The sequence below is a fragment of the Mixophyes fleayi genome, chromosome 1 (assembly GCF_038048845.1).
Source record: "Mixophyes fleayi isolate aMixFle1 chromosome 1, aMixFle1.hap1, whole genome shotgun sequence".
NCBI lineage: Eukaryota > Metazoa > Chordata > Amphibia > Anura > Limnodynastidae > Mixophyes > Mixophyes fleayi.
This window is the reverse complement of record NC_134402.1, coordinates 149,575,640-149,598,574: the sequence shown is the minus strand read 5'-3', so window position 1 is coordinate 149,598,574 and position 22,935 is coordinate 149,575,640. Positions and strand designations below refer to the sequence as shown.

The window sequence follows — 22,935 nt, the reverse complement described above, 5'->3', positions numbered from 1 at the left end:
TAATATAATAATCCTTAAACCTATAAATGAGTACATGGAATGGTCGATACGCCACACTCCCTTTCCTATCGAGATGCTCCTATTCATGATCATCAAAGACCAGGGTTTTTCATACATGTCAAGTTTGTAAAGATCTTGTTTATAAATGATGGCATTTGTTTGATAAACATCAACCTAATATGAAGAGACTTTACCTTATGTATCTCTTTCAGATGAAGATGTCTTTAAATGTAGCTTAGTGCCTAAAATTGATTCTGCTATAGCATGTCTTTCAACAAGAACACTATTTTGTAACATGATAGAGGTACTTTAGAAGATCCTATGGATCGCAATTGAAAGCCATTTAAAAAACAAAACAAAAAAATTCTTTGTATTATACTTTTTTATTATGCTTTTTTTGACTAGCTTGTCTATTGAAGTGAAAATTAGTAGACAACATCTGACGTGCCTTGAAGTTATGCAAAAAAGCTTGATTTTTTGGTTCAGAAGATCACTGGAGGTAGGTTTAAATGTTTGCCTAATGGTAGAAGAGCAAGACTTTTGCCTTATTCTTCCTCTAGGCAACACTACAAGGAAGTTCGTAGTTAAAGCCTGGGAAACAGTATTCTGGGTAGTTTGACAGGTCTTCTAGACCCTCCCTATAAGGCTAAAAAAGGGTGGTCAGGACAGCAAGCAACACGATTACTCTCCAGACCAAACCTCTGTTTATTCCTATTTGTGTGCAGAATCGCAAACTTAGAGGTCTGGAAGCTTACCACTGAGGATCAGTGGGTTCAAGATATAGTCAGCAGTGGCTACAACATCATGTGCGCAAAGGGAACACATTTTTCAAGTCCAGATCTCCATCCTCTCTACTGGATGTGCACATGTTACAAAACAGTCTGCAAAATTTGTTAAAGGCAGAGGTGATTCCTCTTGTTCCTTTGAACCAAGAAGGCTCCGTTTCTATTGAAAACTACAAAAATAATCAGGTAGCTTCAATACTTTGGGAGTAACATGTGAGACAAAATGGAGTCAAGCAAGGAGCCATTTTATAATGTTTAATGTATTCTGAAGTTATATGCTTACATAAGTGGTTTATGACACGTGCATCCTTAAACTTTGTGTTTTCAAAAGAAACTAAACTACTTTTATTTTTTACTCACTGTTACGAAAAATGTCTTTAACCTCAGAATTAAGGAACAAAAGTGTAACCAGTCAGCTTGCTTGTGGTTTGAATCATGCTATTCTGTGTAATTTGCCCACCTTTAAGTACTGTTAAGAGAAGTGTATAAATTGTTGTACTAACTTTTTTTTTTTTTTTTTTTTTTTAATTTAAAACCGTGCTCCACGCATTAAAAATGATGCTTTGAAAAGAACTTAGGACTTGGAGGCTCTTAAATTTTGCCACAAGAAAACTAATCTTGCTTATTTACATAAAATAGATTTCACTTTCCATATCAACCGGAAGATTATACAACGATCGGTCTGTTCACATCAGACTAATTAAAAAGAACAATTTTCCATATTCTAGACTTGTTAGAGCAATATCTGTTTACCTTTCCAGAAGAAAAGGTTTCATGAAGACGGAGCAGTTTTTTGTTCTTCCTGGTGGTTCCTGCAAAGGATGGTGCTCCATCCAAATTTACTCTTGCAAGATGGATTAGATACCATTGCACAATCTGAATGGGCATGAAGTGCCTTAAATTTTTTGGGCTCATTCTAGAAGGAAAGTAGCTACCTTCTGGGCAGCAAAGATCAAGCCTCAACGACATCTGCCAAACGGCTGCATGGTTATCTCTTCACACCTTCACCAGACTGTTATCGTCTAGATTTCAATCCTCTGCTGATGCTCTGCAGTTTGGGAGAAAAAAATCCTTCACTTATGTACGTCAGTGGTGGTGTTCTTAATACCACCCTGTTTGAGTTATACTGCTTCACTACGTCCCATTGTGATGAGCAGCCATGGAATAAAAGAAACCCCAAAAGAAAGAAGAGCATTATACATAGCGTTAATATCTATTTCTTGAAGTTTTTTCTTGGAATACTTCAAGGAAAATAAAATATTAAGTTTAATCCTTATATATTGACCTTTTGGTTATATATTGGGAAATGTGCCCCACAATGTAAATTACAAATGACATAATGGTGGACTGTATGTGACCATATACAGATTAACTGTACTGTGCTTAGTGTTTAATCTTTTTCATTCCCCTAATAGAATAGTATATTAGGCATTGCTTATTGAATTTAATTACTCAAAGCCTAGAAGAAGGCTGAATAATTTTATAACAGGCGGTTTTAATTATTTTGAATAATTGGCTAGTCAAAATTGCCTTAGGTAACCGTAGGAAGAAAGGCATTTTCACTTGGATACGTATATTCACGAACGAATGTAAATATATTTATACCACATTTTGAATAATTGAAGAAAAATATTGTATATATGCATTTACAAGATAACCTAATTACATATTTTGTTAACATGTGACTTCAATTATCAGTAATTCCTAGTTGGCCTAATGATGCAATACAGTCAGAATAGAATCACCCATGTGCACTTAGCCTTAATATAATATAGTAATTAAACAGGCACTGATTGGTGTAAATCAGGGTGCTCAATTTGATGTGGCAGTAGGAATATTATAGGGACAGTGGCACGTTGCTGGGCTTTTGGCCTGCAATAAAATTATTGTACATTCATGAGTAATTTGTATTTTTGTTTATTTTATTTCTTTTGTAGGATACATCTTATAGATGAATTCAATACCGACATGGATATATTTATATTTCTTCTATCCACTAAAGCTGGTGGACTTGGTATCAATCTTACTTCGGCAAATGTTGTAATCATTCATGACATTGATTGCAATCCTTACAATGACAAACAGGCAGAAGATCGGTGCCACAGGGTGGGGCAGACCAAGTAAGAGTTTCTTGTTTTCAGTAATGTTAGTTGCCTGCACCTTCTGAGAATTAAACATATTCTTGTTGAAATGCGACCAATAGCTTAGTTTGTTTAAAATTTTTAAAAACCACAGTCTTTTACTAATTGATGAAATAAAAAATGTTCAATTAGTATAATTTTTGTTTGAATGTCATTAATTTTTTTTTTTGTTTTTTTTTTTTTTTTTTTTTTTTACATATTTTTCAATAATTTAAAATAAAAGATTAAAAATATAGCAACTTCACAAATCTGGATATGTATTGTATATCTCAACCTTTGAGATTTTTAAATGATAGATATACAGGATGTATACTAATGCAAGGGTTTACAATAATATCTTCCTAAAAGTCTTTACCCGTATGCCATACATTTTCTCAAGAAATAAAGTGTTGACTTAATGTTGTACATGAGTAAACGGTATTAAATAACTTTTACATTTTAAAACCGACAAACTTCATACCACCACTGACAGTCTTTAGTAAGAGGTGTTGGCAATATCCTAACTGTTACATCTAATCTATCATGAAATCACAACGAAGTTATAGTGGAAAGAGCAGTGTTCTTGTGCTAAAATTACATCTACCATTAACTCTTCTGTAATTAATTTTGTTTTTCCTGACATTTCTAGAATGAACAAGATGATTTCCACTTAAGCTACCACTTCTTTTACTTTAATTTAAATAAGCTAATGTGTGTTTGATACATATGTAAAGAGTAAATACTTATTTTACAGTTCTTTTTCTAAATGTTGCTTATAAATATGTAAAGGAAATAGTGGTATAAAGCTTGTCATATTTCATGAAACTGCAGCAATACTTGTTCAGCAGAGATCTAGGGCCTGATTCATTAAGGAACTTAAGTTAAGAAGTTTCTTATTTAAGTCTTCTGGACAAAACCATGTTACAATGCAAGGGGTGAAAATTATTTTTTTGTTTTGCACATAAGCTATTTGTGTGCTACATGAAAAAACAGTCAGTATTTAACTTATTTGCACACTGAAATTTAAAGTTGATATTTGTGTGCTACATGAAAAAACAGTCAGTATTTAACTTATGTGCAAAACAGAATACTAATTTTCACCCCTTGCATTGTAACATGGTTTTGTCCAGGAGACTGAAATAGGAAACTTCTTTAAGTTATTATTATTATTATTATTATCGTTTATTTGTAAGGCGCCACATGGTTTCCGCAGCGCCGTACACAGTACAAACAGTAGACCATACAGGGTAAAACAGTACAGAACATTAAACATAAAATACCAATACTTCAGAAACTCCGGGCAGGCAAATACAGTAGAGACGGAGTGGAAGAACAGGTATGGAGACAGGAGGAAAGAGGGCCCTGCTCATACGAGCTTACATCCTAAGGGAGGGTGAACAAAATCAGGCACAGAAGGGAACCAGTGAAGCAAAGGGGAGAGAAAAAATGGGGCCAGGGGAGAAACAGAAGAGATGAGAGGTTAAGTGGATGGTTGGTAGGCCTTAAGGAACAGGTGAGTTTTAAGTGCCCGTTTGTAGGAGCACAGGTTGGGTGAGAGACGGATGGAGCGAGGGAGGTCGTTCCAGTGAAGGGGGGCAGCGCGGGAGAAGTCTTGGATTCTAGAGTGGGAAGAGGTGATCAGAGTGGAGGAGAGTCGGCGATCATTGGCTGAGCGCAGGGAGCGGGCAGGAGTGTGAATGGAGTGGAGGTTAGAGATATAAGGGGCAGTAGACTGGGAGAGAGCCTTGTAAGTGGTGGTGAGGAGTTTGAAAAGGATTCTATAGGGGAAGGGGAGCCAGTGTAAGGCAAGACAGAGATGGGAGGCAGAGGAGTTGCGGCGTGAGAGAAAGGTTCCTTAATAAATCGGACCCCTAGAGTTCACCTCATCTGGCACACTGCCTGTAGACTTCCCTGGCAGTTATGCTGGAAACCAGGAGGTCTAATCACTTTAGGGTGTAGATTTCCTAAAGTTAAAAATTGAAAAGTGGACCTGTTGCGCACAGCAGCCAATCAGATTCTAGCTATCATTTATCTAGTACATTCTAGAAAATAATTAGAATTTGATTGGTCGCTGTGGGAAACACCTAAACTTTTCCTCTGTAGAAGGTTTAGTAAATATACCCCAAATAGTCCACTATAACTAGGTTATCTTGCATGTTACATGTGCTAGACATGAGGTCAATGCACCCTGACCACAATGTTTGTAAAAGGGATTAAAAAGCATAGTGTGAACGAGTCATGACATTTCAAAACTAGAAAATGACACATTATACCTTTTATTTGTACAGAGGATATTCTCAAAAATGATCTAAATACTCCAAAACCAGAAAAGTTGATATTTTCAGAGCATGCAAGGATATTCTCCAATGTGTGTGATGCAAGGAGTGTTTCCGTTTTTGCACTTTGTAACTTAGGCATGTTGCCAATAGTAAGATAATGGCATTCACAGAATAATATTCTAGAAATGAATAAGACAAAGCAGGACCTGACCTCATATAAACCTTCACATTGTGGTTTTCTTTTAGGGAAGTTAACGTTATTAGGTTGATTGGCAAAGAAACAATTGAGGAGTCCATGCTAAAAATCAGTCAACAAAAATTGAGACTAGAGCAAGATATGACAACCACAGATACAGGTAGGTCTGTTTGACACACAGTCAGTAACCAAGAAGAAAAAGCAGAAGTAGCTATTGTAATATAATATGTAATATTTTGTTCAATTTCCCTGTAAAGCAGGTTGGTGTATAACTCCAGTAAAATACATGGAACAATAGTAATAAAGTTAGTGGCGAAAGGCATTCAGCTAATGTGTTTTTGTGTTGTTGCTACCATATATAGTGTATATATCTGAACATATGTAGGAGAGAAAACTGATTTACAAGTTTTGGTCATCATGCCTAGGTGGGGTGTGTTTTCCGTTGTGCATTCTATTATAATGGATGTTTTACCCACTAACTGCACACACGGCTTGCTGATCATTTTTATGTGTATATTTCTTTTTGTAAATATTTTATTTTTTTAAATGTGTTAATTTACTTTATGTAACTTGTACATGTGTTTGATTAGAGTTAGTAGTTTCATGCATTTGTTAAAATTAGATTATTTGGGTTGCTTCTATTTTTTTGGTGGGGGAGAGGGGTTATGTATCCTGGTGAAATGATAAGCTATATTTGTGTCTCCTTTTTTGTTTAGGAGATGAAGGGAACATTCCTCTCGACATGGCCACTTTACTAAAAACATCTCTAGGTCTTTAACAAAAGAGTGATTGGTGTTGGCTCCTTTCAATGCAAATCAAAGGAAACATTTTTTTTTATACTGACTTCAAAGTTTCTGGACTGTACTTTTTTTTTTTTTTTTTTTTTTAAGTCTCCTGTGCTATAAATTTATAGCCATTTGGGTAATCTGAGCTGTTCATGGCATAAGATGTACTATTTAATACCTATGGCACCTGAGGTACCAACATTTTGGTAATGCATTCTAAATAGGGGAAGTGATGTTTGTAACAAATTCACTAGTGCTTTAGATGTCGGTATTTTTGTACAATATTTTTTCCCTACCTCTTTAATGCAATCTCATGCATTCTAATGTTTGTGGTTTTTTTTTTCTGTTTCTTTTATCTTTTTTTTTTTATTACAAAGTTTTGGTTGTTATATGTTCCCTCAATTACTCTTAATGTATGTCATGAACTGATTACATTTTTTTTCTAGAACAATGCAAAAAATAAAATATTTACAGGTGGCTCAGTGTTATTTTTCGTCTTGTATGAAATGTAGATGAAGGGCCTGAGTCATTAAGGGAGAGTAAGGCAAAAAAAGTAGTACATTTTATCCTGGACAAACCATGTTAGAATTCCAGGGGTGTAAAGGAAAGACTGGCTGCTTTTTCATGTAGCACACAAATATGTTTAAGGTTGATATAGGACATGCCCTACCCCAACTACAAATCTGTCCCCATCTTTTAAATTTACCCCCCCCCCTCCCCATTACAACATGCCAAATTGCAAAGTTACTCCTTTTTCTCGCTTGCTCTCCTTAATATCTCGGGCTCATAGTGAGCATAAAGCATATTTAAACACTTGGGAAAGCTGCTGTGCTACATGTAATATGATTTCTCCATGCGTAATAGTAATATTAAACACAAAACCATTGGTAAGTGTTGTTTGCACTATTATGGCTCATATCATGGGTGGTTGTTAAATTATTCTAAATTTGAGATTCATGGTGAGAATCATGGCTAACACTGAATGACCAATGCTAGAAAACTGTAACATCTGTGACCTATGCAGAACTGAGTGTAAATCACAGAAAAATGTGTCTGAATAGTGGAGAAGTGATAAACAGTTACCTATACTTAAATGACATATGCTGCACTGTTATTAAAAAAACAAAAACACTAAATAAATGGGTAGCATACCCTCTTACCATAGCCCCAACTAGTGCTTCCCGATCTGGTTTCCAATATAAAAAGGACCATGAACATGTCTATATGTGGAAGCTACTACACCTGTGCTGAAAAGCACTCTGGTTTATCCTGACCTCCCTGTGCTGGGTAATTTAATAAGATTTAGACCCCGTATTGTCAACTTTGTCATTACAGGGGATCATGTATGATGAACAGGGTTCTATAAAAACTCATTGTCCATTATACCAAAACACAATATTTTAAAATAAAATAACCCCCCAAAACCATAGTGGAAAAGATTCTTTACTCCCACAATACTGAAAGGACCATGTACATTTTTGCAAGAGACAGGTTGATTGCAGCAAGCATTAACCGAAAGAAAAGCCACCATGTCTAGTTGAAGAACCATTCTAGCTTGCTTACCACCTGGAAACGTTCTGAACAGGTAACTGGATACCAAAAATAAGTAAGATAAGATATAAAAGTTTTCTTTGAGAAAACAGCCATACAAAATGTGTTGGCACATTGTTTTTTTTGGATTTGTATTTATTTTATTTACCAAGAGTGTTAGAACTTCCCTACATTTTAAGATTGTAAAGTTACTTGTAATATTGATCGAAGACTAGTTTGCATGTCGCCTAACATTATTACAAGTGATCTGTAATTGCAGGTAACCCCTTTATGGAGGCAGTTCTCTGGCTTTATAATGACTGTTAAACTCTGAATTGAGGAATGCTGTGTTCTACTGTATATACTATGACCAAATCAATTAAGAGGTTTCATGCCGAATGGTGTCAATTTTGTCTTTAAAGTGAGTGGCAAAATAGTATGCAGAGAGAGAACACTGGGCAGGAGTGTAGGGGGGGCATTGACACGAGTTGACCGCAGCAAAGAAATGGCATGTGGTGTTGGTCAGGGTGGAGCTTTGGAGCACTGGGGATGGTGTGAATTTACTGGGGCTGCTTAATCAAGGGCTGCTGAGAGATAACAATATTAGGGCAGGACAGGGAGCATAGGGGAATATGTGGGAAAAGGGATGGAGCCAGTTGGGGAAGGCAAGACGGTGAGCATAATGGCTGGGTAAGTAGATAGGGGAAGAATAATCAGATGGAAGGGGGGGGGGGTGTGGATTGGTTGCGGGTAGAAAATAGGGGGGGATCAAGGAGTTGCAGGGAGAGGAGCAGAACAGGGAGAAGTGAGTGCAATGTGGATGAGAGACAGCGTGTGCATGGAGTGGAGGTAGAGAACTGATGGATGCTAGGGAGAGGTACGGAGGAAAAAAAAAGAAGAGGGGGGTGGCTATTTGCAAGAATTAATATAGGAAAATATCAATGGGAAATTATGAGGTCTAAGGGGGAGAGATGAGGTATGGCAAGTGAATCCATGTAGAGGCAGAGCTTATAGATGACTGTAGCAACAGGAAAATGGTGATTAAAGCAGTGAACATAGCAATACAACAATAGCTACTAAAGCAGTATAGAGGCAGTTGTAAGACACAAGTAACAATGTGGAAGAAAGCTAGTATGTGAAAAGCTGTATAACTTATATACGCCTTTATTTAGCAATATAAAAAGCCATAAGGATTGTGTTAGAGCTCGGCGGGCCCTGTGTCAGTCGCCAATGGGTTGGGAAGAGATGAGGTAAGGAGCTGGTGACATCACAAGGTCAAAAAGAGGTGAGTGGTTGATGGGTGTCCGAAGGAATGTTGGTCAGAGGCAGTCATCGTGAAGGCTAAAATGCCTTAGAAACTAAATGAGGTTGGGTGCTGGTAATAACAAGGGTACTCTGACAGTGTTTCAGCAGTTAAGTAAGTGGGTTTTACCTTGCGAATTTAATTTAGAGCAGGCTCCAAGAGGAACAGGTCCTTGAGCAGGGATCCAGCTAGCAGACCTGACTTCCAGTCAACGGAGTGGAGTCACCAACTGTAGAGCAAGTGCCATGCCACAAACCAGCACTCTGCTCTTATGCCGCAGAGCACACCTCTCCATATACCTAGTGGTGGGAGGAGAATTATCTGGAATGAACCGTCAAACGGAAGCCCCAAACTTTAGGGGATTTATGGCTGCTGATGCAGTAACTCATCTTGGACACGTGTCTAGCAGCCATCTTGGTATACTAAAATGAAGATAAAAATAGAATTTTGAGAGAGAAACGAAAGTTTTATTTAATGTGGTAGGAGGTTAGACTTTTGATGTGATGTTTACAGAGGATGCCTTTTCAGATTTTCCCCTCTCTGCACACATTGCTCCACTTCCAGTTTCCTGAGCCATCTCCACAGTACATAGATTAAGCAATTGCATTGAAGGTGCACTGTAAGGACCATCTAGGAGCATTGGAACAAAAAACAAAGCTTTTCCAGCGCATATAATAAATGCGGTCCATTACAACCAGTGGCTGATATGCGTATGTTGAGCAGCCAGAATAGTATAAGCTAGATATATGGAATTCACCCAAAACTGAATTTGATGAAAATGGTAAATTCATAAACGCATTCATATTCTAATTTTTTTTTAAGCTACCTCACAAATATTAATATGACTGAGCAACACTGGTCAAAGGTTGCAGTGAGTGGACTGGCTGAAAAAGTTACCTGTACCAAATAAATAGCTGTAGTTAAGTTGTCATTGAGTCCTCCCAACCACCTTTATGTTGTATATTAAACAACAATGCATAGTATAAATCAGGAGCTTCAGGTACAAGAATGTCACCTTTGTGGCAGAATTGTTTAGATTGTTTGAAAACCAACAAAATCAAGATTGTTTCCAATACTCCTGCAGCAAATTTATGCGTGTGTCTGGTCCTCAGTCTGCAGAAGCGATGATAATGAGTTAGGGCTGGCAATTTCCTCAAGTCACTCACCATTAACTTTTTCAGTATCATTACTGATGTCTAGTTTCTCACCCAATGTAAGCGCATCTCCACTGGAACCAACTGCTACAAAGACCAGTATGTCTTACTGGTAAAAGTAAATGACATTGGACCCAAATAAAACGAGTGGTCGAGCAATAAACAGGCAGCTAAATAAAAAAAAAATATTACAGGAGATGGCATTGTCCTTGGGTCCTTTCACGCTCCTTTATTGTGAAGATTAAACAGCACATGTGAAACGTTTTACCCCTTCAGTGCTGATCATCTGAAATCACCAGAGCATGCCCCCTCATACAGAAATGATTAGGAAGTCCAGGTATGGGGGTGGGGGATCAATAAAGCCAGTGGTACACATTTGAAAGTGGTGTTCCCTATTTCAAATGATGTGTCCCCTTGCTAGTTATTCTTTGGCAATCAAATGTAATACTCTGAAAACAATTCCCTACACTGGCAGAAAACATTAAGGAGCCCAGGATGTGGGAGGTGTTTTGTAACACCTGGCTCCAAAAAAACAATGACCCCTCATGTGAAAGAGGATAGTCTTTTCTTTCTAATGATGTGGAGAAAATGGACCAAAACAAAAAAAAAACAAAAAAACTGGTGCTGGGCTTTACATTCCAAAAGGGTGATATTATATATAAAAGTCACAGCTGTATAAAAAGGACCTTGCTACATGTCCTTAACAAGAAAGGAATCCAAATAAAGAAAGAATGAATACAGCGCTAGGAAAAAAAAACCAAATGAAAATAATGATTTAAATCACACTTAATTGTTCCTGATGATACACTAAGGGAAAAGACATAAAAACAGTGGTTTTTTTTAAAAACTATATAGTATTCATTATAAAAAATACACTGAAACAAAATATTTTTAAATCACTCAGTAAAACAAATGATCACAGATGCACTGAGCAATTAGTATACACTGCAACATATGGCATGTATATAGTGAAGACTGTTATGTCCTAATTAGTGAAACTATTGCAAATACATGGTATGTAAGAATTAATAACAATAATAAAACACATTAATGTCCCATTAATTGTTAATATTATTTGTTGGTTCAGAAAAAGTGACTCAATCCAACCTCTAGATCCAGAAATAAATAATATTCATGGATTACGAACATTTTAAGGCAAATCTTGAAAATGTACTTACCCAAGTGTACACAGAATGAAAATCAGAACTCAAACATGAGACACCTCCCAATTACCAAGGCTATGAAAATCAGTATTTATAACTCACTGTATTGAGAGAGCTGCATCAATGGTCAAGTTCCCTTCTGTCCAGATGCTTCTGACAGGGGCCGGTCGGTGGTAAGTCTAGTGGTCAGCTGACTGTTCACATAAAGTGTGTGGACCCCATTCTGGATACTCGGGTGGATTATAAGTGAAGCCTGACTAACTTGTTTCATCTGACTCGTTTCATCAGACTTTCTCAAAGACAAGGTAGGAAAGACATTTTATAATGTGACCTTTTAGTAGTTATTGTCTGGTAATCACTACACTACAGAAAGCATTAAGTTGTCCAGAGGTAGGGGGTTCCAATGCACAGATATACCCTATCCCAGCATAAATGAAATTGGGGTGCACTTATTTGATGCAGTAGGTTGTCTAGTTTTCAAAATGCTATGCATTGTTAGGCTACCATGGTATTCCTACACATTGTATGCGTCTTATTTGAGTTGGTGAAAACTAGCAAAAACAAAAAAACTGCATTATCATTTTTAAGTGCAGATTTTATTATGTGTAGAATCCTGGATTTTGTGGTTTTTGAAAGGTGGATTGGTGCTAAAGATAGAACCACAAAATATTTTGTGGTTAGTAAAACAAAATACAGACATTTGCTTTTAGTTCACTTTCTTGCAATTTCATTTAGAAAAAAACTTTTTGGATTAGATTGTATTTGCCGTGTGAGGAGGCATAAGCAAACTAATGGTATTTTTTGAAAACTCAAAGGTAAATGGGTTCTGTATAAACAAATTATTGATGTTGAAATGTGACCAGTCCAAAATGTGCCAAAGATAAAAAGTGCACAAATAGCAGAATTTGTTTTCATAGACTCCATCAGCTGCTATTCTATTCGTTTAATAAGTGGCATGACCTGACTCAGACTGGCAGTGTCTGAACTCAGTACACTTGTTACTATTTCAAAAGGTTTAAATTGGTTGCGTAAAACCTGAACAGACTCTCCAGTGTGCTAGAAGCAAGGTAACATGTCCTCCTATCCAACATGGCTTATTGTATAATTTCTGATTGTGTACATGCTTTAGTGACTAGAGGAACAGCAACAGAGTGTTGAATTGCTGACAGCAGGCAGTTGGTCTCATTCTGTACAATACATTTTGACATTGTTTGAATTTCGTGTGCCAACATTAAAACGTGTTGTCTCTAGTATAGTGGCAAATGATTAAACTTTTATTCATATTCCCAGTTTTTAAACTTACTATTGAATTTAAACACGTGTGTGCACAAGCAATTAAAGGTCAATGTTTTACTAGTTTTTTTTTAGTTATTACCTCTTAATTCAGTAGATGGTATGGCAATTATATTTGTATTGTAATGTTCTGTATGTGGTTACCTAAAGCTGAAAATGAACAGTCATTGTACAGGCCACAGCCAACATCTCTTCATATTAAGAAAATTCTGGCCACCAACCGTGCAAAGCATGATATGTGTTGAAACAGATTTTTGATCTATAACTTCCTATTAAATTATTTTATTATCCCCATGAAATACATTTTTTGCTAATTACGTAATTAGTAATAATAATATAATTATTATGTTACAGATGTCTGCATTTGCTGAGCTGTGCAGTACTCGGTTGCACGGCTCTCTGCTCAGAGCTTTCCAGGATCTGGACCCTCTCCCACCCATTTCCCAACACAAAATGACAGCTGTCAAATTCCATTGGTCAATCTGAGTTCAGTCTATGATTGGTGAACTTGACAATTCGATAAAATCTGCTAATCTCTACTTGTAATTACATTATATGTAAATATTCCCATTTATATGACTAACACGGTTTGTTTTTATTAAGTAGATTTAACTGATGCGCTTGTATTTCTATAAATATCCAGATATATTTGCTGGTGTCTATGCCTAATAAATGCATGAGTATAAACATCTATATTTCGGGGTATTGAGAGGTAAGGTGCTATAATAACAGTTATATGCTCACTTTCTCATTTTCAATCTGAAACTCGCTGTTCTGCCTTTATCTGCAGCCACTATTATCCCAGATCGTACGCAGTTAAGCCTGGGCCTTCTCTGTGCATGTTCAGAAGAGCAGAGATCTGACATGAGGAACTTTCTTTTTTTTGTTGGTTATTGATGCCAGATATTGACTGATGTACATCATCGACTATTGGATAACAATTGTATAGGACAGTCATCCAATTGGCCACATATGAGATGACATCAGGATAATTTAGCCCATCTCTGTCAAAAACACATCCGTGTCTACTTACGGCTATTTTTAATCTCTAAGTATGAACTACTGCAAACAGAATTAGGGAAAACTGGCAATTGAGGACTCTGTGTCTTTAGCTGGGCTACATGTGCTCCAGACTGGAAAGTAGGTTGCAGCAAAGCCATTGATTCAGACTAAGGGCCTCTCCATCAATTTTATTTGCCATCAATAGACCTTTTCATTTTTATTAATGGTAAAGTATAGCCAATGTGAAATGTCATAATACAGATCAGATATTGGCAACATTTTTAAAACTGTTCTGAAAAATATTGACCTTGTTCTGCATTTGACCTCAAAATTTTCTTCCCAGTCCTACCCAACAGAATTGACCTTCTTTCTACTTCTATTCAGACTGTAAGTTCTTGACGACTGTATTACCGGACCTTCCCACCTCCGTGAACAGGTCTATTTCACTGCAAAACTGAAACAATGGACAATTTTGCCAGAACTAAACTCATCTCTACCACAGGTAAGATATGCAATATAGAGAGCACCTACATATAAATAGTTTACAACAAAGAGGTTAAAGCATTTGGCTTTTATTAACTGCAGTGGATTTTTAATCTTCACTTTTAGATACCACATAGAAGAATTTTTGAGTTAGTAAATTGTTTGTGGTCTTCTCTTTATCCATGCTGCAATCTCTGGGACTTCCTGAACTCTCTTCTTCAGAGCCAACAGTTTTGGGTAGTTTTTTACAAAATCAGGTTGAAAGTATGCAATGCCATCGCTGCTGGTAACCCAGTAAAAGTCTGCCCATGTTACCTGGAGAAAAAAAATAATACTGGGCTTTAACTTTAGAGCATAAATTAATAAAGAGATTACCTGAAGCATTGTAGAAGATTAATGTTATAGGTCAACTGCAAAGAAATCACAGACAAAAAAGCTTTGGTTTGTGGGCAAGAGAAATATAAATTATAACATGAACTTTTTTAAATTGTTCAGGCATTTGTAACTGTAACTTTCCATTAACAGACTTCTATATACACTTGCAGCTGGATAGTACAGTGGAGTTGCACATATTACTTTTGTAGAGGTGTTCTTTAGGAGAAGTGTGACATAAGCAGGGACTTTGCTGTAATTGAAGGCTGGCTAAATGATCAGTTATAGTAATAATAGAAAATATCTAATACTTTTTTCCCCTCCCAGATGTCTAAGGTGCTTAACAAAGTTCTATCATTTATTTAAACACATCAAAGATCTTGGTCATGTTGAGGACATAGATGCTGCCATACAAGTATGTTTCTCTGGCACATTTCTGAAAACTGGTACAAAAAAAAAAAAAAAAGGTTCAGCAAACCATAGCACCCAGGCATTTGGTTGGTACAGGTGTGTTTTACTTTGCAGTATATTTAATCCTTTTTATTTAGATCAAAACACCCAATTTCCCATCTCCATGATGAACTGAATCCATTCATTTATTTATATACAAGCACCAACTAAAGGGAACTGGTCTAGGCTAGGAGTTTCCCTGTAACTATCTGTATATACCCACAATCCTCAGAATTTGATTGACAAATATATTAGACAAGCTGAATGTATGAACATCATTTCATATAGAGATGCATTTAAAACCACTCTTCCTCCACCAGTCTGACAGAAGCCTCACCTCACTTCCCTGTTCTGCCGTTAATGTTTAGATTAGTTAAATTTTGGTCTAGCCCCTCCCACTAACTTTGCATACACTTGAACACTCAGGAGTTCTGTGACACCAAGACGGGTATGGGGCATCTATTCCTTTGGAATATATAAATGTAATTTATTGTGCAATCCTAGTTGGAGGCATGGCTTACCACAACAGATCATTACCATCTCTAGAACAACTGCCCCCTATTTGTTTGTGTCATTTAGAATCCCCCTGGAGATGAGGTCACAGATCTCTGATTGCATTAATTGTAAGTAAATGAAGGTACTTGGCTTCACTTTTCCTTATACACATCTGCTGGTTCCTGCTGACATCGGTATCACCATGTGCTCCACCAGCGTACAAAGCCCAAGCACTGCAACATGTCAGTTCCAGTTGATCCTGGACCCTTCCCTGTAACTGTGGATTCCGGCCTTGCTTTACTCCTTCATTCCCCTACCCACATCAGGCTCCTGTGTGTGAGAAAAGATGTTGTATTGGTCTGCTCATGCCGAAGGACTATGGTGCAAATGTAGGTGTTAGGAAGTGATATTTGTATTTGGCTCACACATTGGGCAATTTACCTCAGCTGTCTCTGCTTTTCACTCATTAGGTCCACAACATTTAACCCCTCCCCCCCGCTCTCATTTAAACACTCACTAATGTGTGTATATATATATATATATATATATATATATATATATATATATATATATATATATATATATAATGGGGTGGGATATATTAGGTAGCAAGTGAAGTCATTTCTTGAAGTTGATGCATAGGAAGCAGGAAAAATGGGCAAGTGTAAGAATCTGAGCAACTTTGACAAGGGGCAAATTGTGATGGCTAAATGATTGTGTCAGAGCATCTCCAGAATGGCAGATCTTGTGGGGTGTTCACAGTATGCAGTGGGTAGTACCTACCAAAAGTGGTCCAAGAATGGAGAACCATTGAACCGTTAATAGGGTCATGGGTGCCCAATGCTCATTGATGCATGTGGGGAGCAAACGCTAGCCTGTCTGGTCCAATCCCACAGAAGAGATATTGTACTGTAGCACAAAATGCTGGCTATGATCGATTGGTATCAGAACACACAGTGCATCACAGCTTGCTGCGTAGCCGCAGACTGGTCAGAGTGCCCTTGCTGGAACCTTGTCCACCACCAAAAGTCCATACAATGGCCACGTTAGCACTAGAACTGGACCATGAAGTAATGGAGGAAGGTGGCACGGTCTGATGAATCACGTTTTCTTTTACATCATGTGGACGGCCAGGTGCGTGTGTCATTTATCTGCGGAAGTGATGGCACCAGGATGCACTATGGGAAGAAGGCAAGCCAGCGGATGCAGTGTGATGCTCTGGGCAATGTTCTGCTGCTAAACATTGGGTCCTGGTATTCATGTAGATGTTACTTTGACACGTGCCACCTACCTAAACATTATTGCAGACCAAATACACCCCTTCATAGCAACGGTATTCCCTCATAATACTCCCTGCCACCCTAAAAAAAATGTTCAAGAAGGGTTTGAGGAACATGACAAAGAGTTCAAGCTGTTGACATGGCCTCTAAATTCCCCAGATCTCAATATGATTGATCATCTGTGGGATGTGCTGGAAAAACAAGTCCAAGCCATGGAGGCCCCACCTCACAACTTACAGGACTTAAAGGAACTGCTGCTAACATCTTTGTGCCAAAAACCACAGGACACCTTCAGAGGTCTTGTGGAGTCCATGCCTCAATGGATCGGAGCAGTTTTAGTGGCAAAAGGGTGACCTACACAATTTTAGGCAGGGGGTTTTAATGTTGTGACTGATCAGTGTATCTTGAAACATCTGCAACTTATAGCTCTGTTAATGGAATTCTTTAAACCAAACTTCCCTTTTTATATTTATGCAAATAGATAATTAATGTGTTTGTTCAGATGTCTGTTAAGAAATGCATCTTCTTAAGTACTGAGAATGTATCTCATTAAGGTGCTGGGGAAAGTTTGAAATTTATCTCTTGGAATGTCATGTTGGAGACTTGCCCAAGGATAGAGGAATCAGTAAAGAATAGACCTTTGTTAGCAGATGTAAATATACTCTTGAGAACTATTCTGTTTGTTACAATTTAGTCATGTGTTTGTCTCTACATTTAGAAATCTTACATTCAGAGCTGAAAAAACCCAGATGCCAAGTTACCAAGTCTGATGCTGGAGCTACATTTGCCCCCAAAGCTGATATTTTCAGAGCCCCATTTTTTTTATTGCAGTAGCCATCTTTAAAGGTCTTTAAATGCTCTACATATGCTTGCTCTCACTGTGCTCATGTACATTCAGTCAGAGCAGTTTAACTGGCACTGAAATGAGAGATCATTCAACCCTGCAAGGAAAGTGCTAACAGTACACACTAGTTGTCAGTATGAGATGCAAGAAAATAGGACAAACTGCATCCATGCACATCCAGAATTCACTCTGAATGCTCACAAGTACTGTTGGTACTTTCTTCATAGGGATCAATGACCTATTTGTGGTGATAAATCTGATAACTGAATTACACTAACAATGGTACATAATGAGGGCAAGAGCCACCATCAAAATTCTCAAAGTTATATTAACTGCCTACAGTTAATGAAACATCTATAACAACTCTACTTTGGTTTTAAATGTCTCTGATTTAGAAAACAATAGATCTTAAAGCTGCTACATTACATGGTTTATTAAGGATATTATATAGATCAGATAGCATGGAATAAACATCAAGGTTTCTGGACAAAACGGGCTCAAGTGAGGTCTGCGGCACAAAATTTACAATAGGAGCTTAATTTGTATTAATGTCATAAAGTTGTTCAGAAAGATGTTAATATTGCCCTCAGGAATCTATCCATTATTTCCTCCCATGACATCATTCATCCATGTCAGATACAGAGAGCTACATTTATTTGTAGTATCTTGTTTACAGGTTTTGTGTTATTTAGGGTAATCCAGGCTGTGCGATATCCAATAATTATGCCAATTGTAGCATTTTCTGTCATGTCACTAGTCATTGGGAGTTCCAACATTGAGTCAGGTATATAAACATTATATTTTTAATTTGAGAGCAAAACTTATTTTTGATAAATGTGTCGAACCATAAAGCTTTGACACATTTATCAAAAATAAGTTTTGCTCTCAAATTAAAAATATAATGTTTATATACATGACTCAATGTTGGTACTCCCAATGACTAACCTTCGGAACATCGTTTTAGCCAAAACTGGTGGAAGATATATGAGACTTTTGCTTTATTACTATTTTAGAGGTAGGTTTTAAATTAAAATTGTGTCTTTTTTTCTAGCTGGCAGTTAATTGCAGAGGGGAGCAAAATGTATAAGCTATCAATTTAGGCACTTTAAGGACTTAGGGCCACACTAGAGTTATGAGTACAGAGAGTTGGGAAGGAAGCACATCCTAGCTCCACTTAACATTAAAATAAATAAATCTGCCCAGGATTTGTGTGCTGCTTGCAAAAGCAGGTAGTATTTTCAATGTATGCATTTGCACCCCTATTCATCCAACATGGTTTGTCCAGGTGCAAATTTGCACCCTTTAGCTGCATTTTTAACAGTAAATGAGGCCCTTACTCTTTACTTTGGAAGAAGAAATCCCACTGAATTTATGGGTCTTATATTAAACTTTTCTTCCCTATCATGTATATTGTCGGTTATACTTTCAGGGCCTGATTTAGAGTCGGACGCAATTTGCACTTAACTCATAAGTGTAAATTGAATCCCGTAATTTACACAGTATTCCAAGTCGCACAGATCTTTAGATCCGTGCAACTCAGAATACTATGCAAATTTCACCAACACACCTCTTTATCTGCCTTATGGGCCGGTGTCTATGATACACTTAAGTGTCACAGCGGCCCTGTAAAGCAGATAAATAAATAAATTAATGAATTAATGTTAAAAAAATTAATTGTGCTTCTTCCCCCCAAATAGCACTAGGGTTGGTTATGCTGTTTGGGAGGGGTTGCACACCTTTTTTTTAAAATGTAATCATTTTTGTAATTCATTTTCTAATAGTGCAAGGTCTGTTGCACCAGCAGACAGCACCCCGAAAAAGATACGTCTCCTACAGATCTGTTTACATGTTATGCTTAGTTGAAAGCAGCCATAAAGTGCGTGAATAAGCCTTTGCACTGCTAGTGTCGCCTACTACCTTCCCTGTTCCTTATCTCTAATTGCAGAGAAGTGCAAGACGGAGATCTCTCTCAGTTTGAATGCAAACTGAGACGGATCCTTGGATAAAAGTGCTTTTTGCATTGTTCACTTGGACTTGCGACTCTACATCAGGCCCATCATTGAAAATTGAGTTGGGTATGAAATGTAGCAGCATTAGTAAGTAACTGTAGTCCCTCTATAGCTGCACAAAACTGGGTAATCACTCTGTAATAGTAGATGAAAGGGCATGTATAACAGAAAAGAACAGAAGAAAAGACTATGTACCAGTCCAAGCTACAATCACAATTTTTTTTTAGTTTGTTTCTTGTATTTTGGAGTTATAGAATTGGAGTTAATGGTCAGCTTAAATATTTTATTCAACTGGTCTTCAGAGAGAAATCTATTCATATTACTTTCCTAACCAAGAATGAATAGAGAGGGTGAGTCTTTCTCATCCACAACCAGTGGCAAGTGTAATTTATATATGACATGGGATTTGTGATTGTCCATTGAGCAGAGTTGCTCTTAGCTGGTCAGGGACCTGTTTAGGTCAGTAAAGGAGATAAGACCCCATAATAAGTGACATAGTTGTGTACATGACAGTCTATTTATCAGCAAGTTGCTATTGTAACCTGGATTTGTCCATTTCTCCTGCATGTATCCCCTCCATATTGCATTGAAGACTTTCAGGTGTGGTTTCCCCAAAAAAAACCTGTACACTCTGTAGTGACAGTCATCACTATCAGTTGACACGTACACCTGTCGTGTAGCTGATGCAAATGATACAGCTAAAAAATACTACTTTAGAGAAGCCTTGCGTCTGTTAGTGATTGGTTAGGGTTCTGATAAAAGACCACTTACTCTAATTCAGACTTTGGGAAAGTGGTATACGGTCATTATTCTTGCCAACATGGAGTCACCTAGCTCAGATCCCATAATTGTCTGCTCCATGAATGACTAGTCTACCCTGTCAAATGATTTGCCAGCATCTGTTGACAGGAGCATCACGGTGATGTTGTGGTGTGGATTGAGTCTATATTTTCATTGTCTTATTTCTTGCCATCCTCTTATGTACACAACTAACCTGGTCCAAGTGTATTAGCTCAGGTTACACCATCTTCAGCCGATTAGCTATAATTTTTCCATATAGATTTATATCTACTTGCAGTATTGACCTGTATCTACTACATTGTGTGATATGTGATTAATGGCCACTAGAAATGGGTCTGCTAAGGTTTGCTTTAGCATTTATAAGAAATCAATTGTAAGCCTGTTAGAACATAGATTTTTAACACATGTGATATCCCGCTGTGTATGTTCACGTAATTGAAACACAATTAGACAGACACATCCACAAATACACCATTTAGGAAGCATATCTCTTGAAGGTGTTGGAGAGTTGGTGCAACCATATGGAATGAAGATGATGACTATCAGCAGCAATTGATATTAACTTTTGAACTACTGCAGGCAAAATTTCCAATTGATTAATAAAAGGAAAAATGGATTTTTATTTAATTTGCATTTATATCCAATTACATTTTATATGGAACATGCAACTTTCACATTTATAACACTGCCAACACAATAGTCTCTCTCTAGTGTATATGACAATTAATTATATTATTATATTTTGTAGAAATAGGGCAATGCAACTCTAGCATTTACAACTAACAGTTTCAAGCCACATCTCTACACTATTGTGGGGCGGTTATATATACACACGTGTTATACCTGATGTATGCCTGGCATAAATGCTGCTGCTTTACAGCTGGACACATCTGACTCAACATACGCACGTTGCCATGTGGGAGTGTTTCGGCAGCCGTGCTGGAAGTGCCAAATATTACAGAAGGGGGTAAGTTGCCAGGTTGTTCTCAGAGTTCCCGTTTAACCCAGAATATTTGCATGCATTTTTGGAGTCTCTCCTCGCCTGTCTGTTTACAAGCTGTTTACGGGACCAGAGAACCGCAGGATGTTATGAATAACCACTGTACATACAATGCATTTTATATTTGTTCTTGATTGCAAACACCTGTTCTAGCATTTATATGCGACCATCATCACTTGACACTTACACCCAAAACTGGATTAAGGCTTTGGGGAGTCTGGGGCAGTTAGGACAGGGGGGCCTTTATTGTTTACCAATAAGGGCATAGTATCATCATTCACTAGAGCACTAGAGAGAAAAACTATGTTATTGTTACCCTCCTATGTCTGTCATTGCAACCCCTCCGTATCGTTCTCATTTCAGTCCACTATGTGTCGCTCTCATTGCAGCCCCCTCAATGTCACTCCCATTGCTGGCTAATCCCTATAGCTGGTGCAAATTCTCACCCTTGCAGTCTATCACGCAATATTATACAAACATTGTTGACCAATGCAATGTAATAGTATAAATAGAATTCCGTATTGTGAATGCTATCTATGATCAACAATGTGGCTAATCAGAGTTGTTAGTATAGTGTTTCATGTCCTCATGTATTTCTAGGGCTTAGGTTTATCACTTTTCACTCTGGAGAGGGTTATAAACATATTAAAATACATATATATAAATATACAGGGGCGATCTGCTAAAGCAGTGATATGCAAATATAAAAATAAGAATAAAAATAAAAACAAATAGAAATAGGAATATATATATATATATATATATATATATATATATATATATATATATATACAAAAATCCTTTTTTTGTTTATAGTTTACTTCCGTATTTATATGTTATGGGCACAGATTCCACCAAAGCCCTAAAGGAATGACTTTGATCTATGAATGAGGAATTTTTATCATTAGTTTTGCTTAGAAACTAAGTAACAGCTAATAACTTCCAGTGTTCGGAATTGTATCCCTCATACTTACATTTAATAACAAATTTGGTAATTACTCTTGTCATCATTATGACATAATAAACTAGGGTCCAAATAAGGACAGTAAGATTTTTCATACGGTCTAGAGTGTATTTATATTTTTCAAGTCTTGTCTAGCGTATATCTGGTTAAAAGGAGTTAATGGCTCTTTGCGAAGCCGAACTGAGAATGAGAAAGGCGGAGGGGTTTACACCATGATTAGCTACAGCACATGTGAGACATATAAAGTTATATAAGTAGACATGTATAGAATATATATGTATATGTAATATACGGTCTGTCTTGACATAAAGCATCATGTTATTGATTTTAGACATTGTTGAGTATTTATTAAATAGTCTCATATTGATTTAGCACTTGGTATTTAGCTGCATAGGCTTCTGCACTGCAAGTCAGTGACATTTCTCCTATGCAGCAAACTGGTTCTTGCAATGTGATTGATGAAGTCCTGACCATGGTCAGGTGAATATGATTTAACTTGTTACTGAATTCATTAGGCACATATATAAGATTGGAATAATGTATGAGACACCATCTCTGAGGAAGTTGTACTATACAACGAAACGCGTTAGACGGGTGTCTTTTACCATTTGGAGTCATTCCTAAGTA

The 22,935-nt window shown here is 37.2% G+C and overlaps 2 protein-coding genes across 3 annotated transcripts in view; one reads left to right on the top strand and one right to left on the bottom strand.

The window, feature by feature from the left end:
* SMARCAD1 (SNF2 related chromatin remodeling ATPase with DExD box 1) overlaps window positions 1-6,642 on the top strand; it is a 78,730-nt gene extending 72,088 nt beyond the window's left edge. For both annotated transcript variants that reach the window (XM_075201690.1, XM_075201682.1), the window contains exons 22-24: window positions 2,723-2,905; window positions 5,431-5,540; window positions 6,097-6,642. In XM_075201690.1, the coding sequence (XP_075057791.1) occupies window positions 2,723-2,905; window positions 5,431-5,540; window positions 6,097-6,158 (355 nt within the window). In that variant the 3' untranslated portion in view covers window positions 6,159-6,642. The remainder of the gene's footprint in view (window positions 1-2,722; window positions 2,906-5,430; window positions 5,541-6,096) is intronic.
* Window positions 6,643-14,166: 7,524 nt separating this feature from the next.
* HPGDS (hematopoietic prostaglandin D synthase) overlaps window positions 14,167-22,935 on the bottom strand; it is a 49,398-nt gene continuing 40,629 nt past the window's right edge. The window contains exon 6 of the mRNA XM_075201661.1: window positions 14,167-14,408. Within this exon, the coding sequence (XP_075057762.1) occupies window positions 14,244-14,408 (165 nt within the window). The 3' untranslated portion in view covers window positions 14,167-14,243. The remainder of the gene's footprint in view (window positions 14,409-22,935) is intronic.